Raw genomic sequence first — 6,044 nt, 5'->3', positions numbered from 1 at the left:
GTGTTTTAATTCCGTCTCATACACCCGCCCCCTCCTTTTATTTCCCTAAAACCTCCAACAACAGCTTCAATGACAGAACCCAGCGCCGGCGAGCGTCTTCTCATGGTGCGTTCACTGAGCTCCGGACGTCAAAAACAAAGCAGTTTATGGGAGAAAATGTGGAACCCCAGAAGAATGCATCAATTTACAAGTTTTGATTTAAGTGTCAACATTTGATCAAATAAAGCTGCTTTGTTTTACTGCAGATTGTATGAAAATGAAAAAAAAAGTGATAATAACATAGTGGATCTTGTCATAACAAGAAAATAATTTCAAAATAAAGCAGGGCATACCATTTTTTGCTTCGTATTAAATTGTATTTCTATTTCTTTTTTCAAATCGTTGTGAATTAAAAGCAGACAAAAGGCGGTTTGACAAAGCAACCTAAAAACTACGATAGGTGGCCACAAGTTCCCTGCACTGCTCCATTCTGATGGATGAAGATGCAAACTAAACGATCCATTAAAGTGGATATAAACTGAACGGCTGGGAAGCTCTGATATTGCTTGCTGTTTATTTGCTACGCTGAGGAGCTGGGATGATGGGCAATGAGGCGGGGCTTACTCCACTCAAACAACTCCGAAAGAAATTTCTAGTGAACTCCTGCCGCTCTGTAGACACTACAAACTAGAAAACATTTTTTTATTTTTTTATTTTTTATTATTTTGCCTAAAAATGTCATGATCACAATTAAAGGACCAGGGGAATACTTTTAGAATAGATCAATGGATGGTCACCTTTGATCACCTTTTTATTGAGCCTCAATCTGATTCACGATTGGTGGATTCAAATGTTTCATTTTTAATCTGTTGCAATGTTTAGGAAGCCTTTGTTAAAGGGTAACCAAACCCTAAATCCACTTTTTTTGTGTGTTGAGCTCTATAAATACGGCTTTAAAAGTGCTGTCTGTTGGTTGTTGCCAAATTTTTGAAAAATTAAAATAAACTTGTTTAATTCATGAAAATATAGTCAAAAACCGTCCGTATGCTGCCATCTACAGGTTGAAACGTGGTATTGCAGTTGAATTTTCCTATTGGTCAACTGTTGTAAATCCCAGAAGTTTGACGTCACCATGTGCTGCAGCTCCAAAAGCCCCGCCCATTTTTAAGACATGCAGGCATCAACCACAAAAACCGGGCAAGCTCCCTCATTTTCTAACCAATTGTCATAAAACATGGCTTGAATTAAAGCTTAGAAAATGATTGATGTTGTGGTATATTTACATTTTATTATCTCTAAAAACTAAGCTGTAAATAGTGCGAGAACTGCACCTTCTAGTGTTACAGCTACATAAAGCTAATCTGTCAATCAAAGATCCAAGCCACACCTCCGCTGTTCAGGCTGGCTCCACTAACCCCGCCCCCTTTTTTGGCATTTTTCAAATCTGGGCTGAGAATGGAGTCAGCCCCCAACTGCCCTGTTTTGTTACCCTTTAAGGTTAGCCTGATTAGAACAAAAGAGCTTTTTGTTGACGTTGTTTGTTTTGGGAAGGACAGAAGTCTAAACTTCCCGAGTCTTTTTTGTCTCCACATTAAAGCAGACTCAACAACGCAGCGTGACTCAGGTTTCCTTTGATCATCCAGCTGGAAACCAACTAGTGTCCGACTTTAAAGTGCAGCGTCTTTCTGTGCACACATGCACACTCCTTTAGACAATAAACTACATACCCGTGGGAATCATTTTAATAGTTTTCATTTAATGTAGCTACAATTTAACTACAGGAATATTCTAACATTAAATGTATCAAAATCTGTCCTGGTAGAGATTTTAGTGCAATCAGATTGAAAGTAGTGCATCGTAGTTTTAAATTAAGACTGAGCCAATCCTGCCAGACAGATTCAGCTTTGACTTTAAAGTGCTTCAACATCTTTTAGGTCTAATAAGCAAAAATTCTGTGACTAAAACTTTGGACCAAAATAATGAGGAAAAAGAGAAACTTAATCATTAAGTTGAAATCGGCCTCAGCTGCCATCGTTCACCAGGCGCGAGCCGTTGATCCCCCGATACGTGACGCGGCTGGGGCGGACCAGGACGCCGTAGCCGGGTCGACAGGTGAAGTAACGCCGGCCGCCCACGGAGCCGTCGTTTTTGCCTTTGGGGCTTCTGAGCTCCAGACCCAACCAGAGCCCCGGAGCGAAGTCAGCAGTGCCGAAATACCGGATGGATGCCATGTCGTTGGCACTGTTCAGGAAGACCTGCATGCCCACTCTGAGGCGCACCTGTCCGTCAGAAGACAGCAAGGGGCTGGACCCTCTGGAGAGTCCACCGCTGCCCCCGCTGAGGGGGTTTGAGCGCCGACGAAGAGGATTGGAGTTGTTCCTTTTGTTTTAGTGAGAAAACACACAAAAAATAACTAAATGTCAGCAAGACTCTGAGATTCATGGGAGTTTAAAGACACACTCAGGAAGAAATTGCTTATTTTTTGCATTTTTACCACGTTTTTATGACATTTTTCTCATGATGGAGACAGACAAAATAAAAATAGATAGCCACATGAGAAGCGTTCGAGTTCTCATAATACCTGTTCATGGCCAATCTTGTTTGCAACACATAAAAAACAGACTAATATTGCTAAACAAACACTACTGTGACTATGCTAACTCCCAACCTTGTTAGAACATGTAAGAAAAATAGTCCAATATCGCTACAAGTTAGTGTTTCCACACTTATTGCTAAGTGAAAAGAAAACTTTTCACTTTTAGGTGCGCCTCATAGTGTGAAAGAAATGTTTCTCTTTTTTTAAGCAGTTATTTAGGAGCAAAAAATAAACAAAAAGCAGTCATCATTTGCCTGATTTCAGCTGGATCCTGGTCAGCCGGATAGATCCAACATTGCTCGCCACTTTTGTTGCACCGCTAAAGTTAGGTTGGGGCAGTGAGGAGCTGCAAGCTAGAGGAACAGCTTCTAAACTGAGAACTCTTAGTAACAGGGAGGGGAATTGGGGGAGGGACAGTCCCGCCCACAACTCAGAGGTGAATTTCTAATGAACTCCAGCTGCTCTATAGGAACTATGTCCTAAAAAATTACTTTTTTAAGCTAAAAACTACAAAAACATAAAATATCACTGGGAAAGCTTTAAAAATACAGCCCCCCCTCTTGTTTGCAGGGGTTAGGGACTGAATACATCTGCGAATATGGAGAGCCCCCCCCATCACACTCTAATCCTCCACCCCCCACAACCAAAGAATGTTGGTTACCCATCCATACTCATCAAAAGTACCCCTGATCAAGCTTTGTAAACATTTATTAGGGAAACTTTGGAGTATCGCTTTATGAAGTAGAGGAGGACTGTCACTCTGCCTTAGAACCAGGAGCGCTTGCTTCCTCCTTCATCAAATATGTGCGACAGGGCATCTTCTTCTAGAAGAGGCCAGTTTCATCCATAATAAATGACCTGCTCTGGATGATAATAATGCCTGGTTCACACTGGACGCGGAGGCGCCATGGAGCGGCGTGTGCGCAGCATCCGCTCTCTCCTGCAACTCACACCAGACGCACATTTTTAACGCAACGGTTAACAGGCGCTTCTGCAACAGCTTTATTTTGTTTTGTTTGTCCGTGAAAGTGGGTGAAAGCAAACCAGTTTCATGAAGCAGGTTAGCTGAACTCAGAATCACTATGGCAACTGAGTCTGTGAACGTAACCTGGTCTGGAGCAGGTTTCCTTCAGGAAACTTAAGAGTTCTCTGCGGTCTCCGCCCCTTTTTAAAGTGAAGGATGTTCAAATAGAACTTCCTCATTAACATTTTAAGGAACATTCACTTTAGAGACAGCACATTTCCACCACGTAGAAACACAAACGGCATGTTCATTCATAGAGGACCCCGTAGACGAGGAGGCTGGAATAATCCAGAGGGAATATTATTTACGTCAGGATAAGATTTTGAGGCCAGAAGTTGAATTTTGAGTCAGGTTTGAACTCTAAATTTGTTTAACCTGCTTCTTGAAACAGGCCCCTGCTCGCAGCCTCTTTTGTTTTTTTTACAGCCAAAACCCAACCCCGCTCCAGAGACGGTGAGCCTGTGTGTGTGTTTCAGTTTGTTTGTTTTTTGTGTGTGGGTGTGTGTTGTGATTGTATGTTTTATTTTCATCTCTACAGCCTGTTTAGATACAAAAACACAATCGCATTTGTCAATTGTAGTGTTTTATTGTGAAAAATTGGCTATATTTTGAAAATAATCCGGATTTTCTCAAGTATCTTAAAGTAACTTCCTGCCAGAATTGACACGGAAATGATCCACTGCACGGCGTGAGCCTTCCACAGAGGACCGCGGCGCTCTGCGTCTGGTGTGAACCACACTATAGGTTAACAAGGGTGCCATTCGCGCTGCTTTGCAACTCTTCAGCGTCCAGTGTGAATCAGGCGTTATCCTCCGCGATTATCTCCTTCAGAATATCAGGATTTTTTTCGATTGTTTCTGAGTCGGCCGATGCCGTTTATCCATGCAGGGGCTTCGAGAGAGGAGGGGGAGGGGTACACCTATGCACAAAAAAGCTGGACACAAAAAGGTGTCATAGACGTTTCTTGAGTTGTCAATTTGTTGTGATGAACCAGAAGAGTCACGTGACTGAATAAATATCCACAAATATGTGAAACCGTTAATAAAGGGGGGAAACTTTAAAATGTTTTGTTTCAAGTGAGAGAAAGAATTACATTTATATTAGTCTGATATTAGAAGAGCCAAATCATTTCATCTTATTTAAACAGGTTTAATTTAGCCATTAGAACAGGATGAAACTAGAACGCTAGTGTTGCTTTCACATAACAAAAACCAACCTGTTCACTGGACTTTTTCGGTTCGACTCCTTTAGAGCGGCGATGGCGGTTGATGTGCTGAAACTGCGGCGGATCGTCCCTGATTTACAAGAGTTTACACAAAGAGATGCAAATGAAAGGATTTCAGCGGTAGAGCCAAAGGCAGCACGTAAATAACAGCTGGTTCTCACCTCTGAAGGGATGGCTGAAGCGCGAGGAGGAGAGCTCCGAAAGGCAGTCGACTGATCCGTGAATCCTGTGGGGGAAGAAAAAAACGGTGAGGCATTCTCCTAAAAAGCTTTCGCACAACACGGACACTTCTGCCAACACATCAAAACACAACATTCTGTGAACTTTTGAACCACAGATCAAGAGCTAAACTGCAACAAGAGAAAAGCTCTGGGAAAAGAAAAACATAAGAGGCAGAATCCCAACGTTGAAAATTAGCTAATTTTCATTGTAGAAAGTATAAAGAAGAGAAGGAACACTGTGTGGGAGTGCTTGTTTTCCTAATGAGCTGTGATAGGTGTTGACAGAAGCAGCAGCAAGTTTCTGCGAGACAATGTGCGATTCTTCGACAGACAGCTGGGAAGCCTCATCCCAGCTAATACTTTACCCTGAGGCTAATTAGGGGGAAACGATAAAAGGAGAAAAACGCACGGATAAATATCCCGGGAAAAACACGAGCGCCGACTTCCTTTTATCTGAAGGAAGACACACGTCGTGCTTAAAAAGAAAAACACAGCAAAACTAAAGGAATCTTAAATTATGGACGAGAATTAACTAACAAAAACAATGTCAGTAAAACAAAAGAAAAAAGAACAAAACATGAAACGATGTTCAACAAAAAACAGTGTTGAAAGAATCTCTTTTTAAAAATCAATATGTAGTCAGTGGGCAAAATAGTTTCTGAAAACATAACTTAACCCTTAAGAAAAGCAAATGTGCACCAATCTTACTTCAGATTAATGTTGAGTTGCATATCAGTGTAAAGCCACTTTTCTCTGCATCATTATCAGCTGATAACGTCGATCACGTAAACGGTCAAAGAGCTTGTGTTATTTTGGCGTCACTGGAAATATCTCCGGTGTCCCTCTGGAGAGAGGGGAGACACTTTAGTTTCCAGGAGCCTCGTCAGTGTTCCTGTTCTTGGCAGTGGACCTCGCCTCTGGCACGTCTCGCGTCCCCAGCTGTCCCCCTGGATGAAGCCCATTGTTACCCTATTTAAACACGTAGTTGTTGAGTCAGAT

The 6,044-nt window shown here is 42.0% G+C and overlaps 1 protein-coding gene across 2 annotated transcripts in view; it reads right to left on the bottom strand.

Moving 5' to 3' along the window:
• Positions 1-1,703: 1,703 nt before the first annotated feature.
• LOC112158165 (CAP-Gly domain-containing linker protein 4) overlaps positions 1,704-6,044 on the bottom strand; it is a 34,077-nt gene continuing 29,736 nt past the window's right edge. For both annotated transcript variants that reach the window (XM_024291431.2, XM_024291505.2), the window contains 3 exons: positions 4,986-5,050; positions 4,816-4,894; positions 1,704-2,358 (listed from right to left, as the gene is read on the bottom strand). In XM_024291431.2, the coding sequence (XP_024147199.1) occupies positions 2,001-2,358; positions 4,816-4,894; positions 4,986-5,050 (502 nt within the window). In that variant the 3' untranslated portion in view covers positions 1,704-2,000. The remainder of the gene's footprint in view (positions 2,359-4,815; positions 4,895-4,985; positions 5,051-6,044) is intronic.

This window comes from Oryzias melastigma, linkage group LG22, assembly GCF_002922805.2.
Source record: "Oryzias melastigma strain HK-1 linkage group LG22, ASM292280v2, whole genome shotgun sequence".
Lineage (NCBI taxonomy): Eukaryota > Metazoa > Chordata > Actinopteri > Beloniformes > Adrianichthyidae > Oryzias > Oryzias melastigma.
Note: the sequence above shows the minus strand (reverse complement) of the source record. Positions and strands in the feature narration are given on the sequence as shown.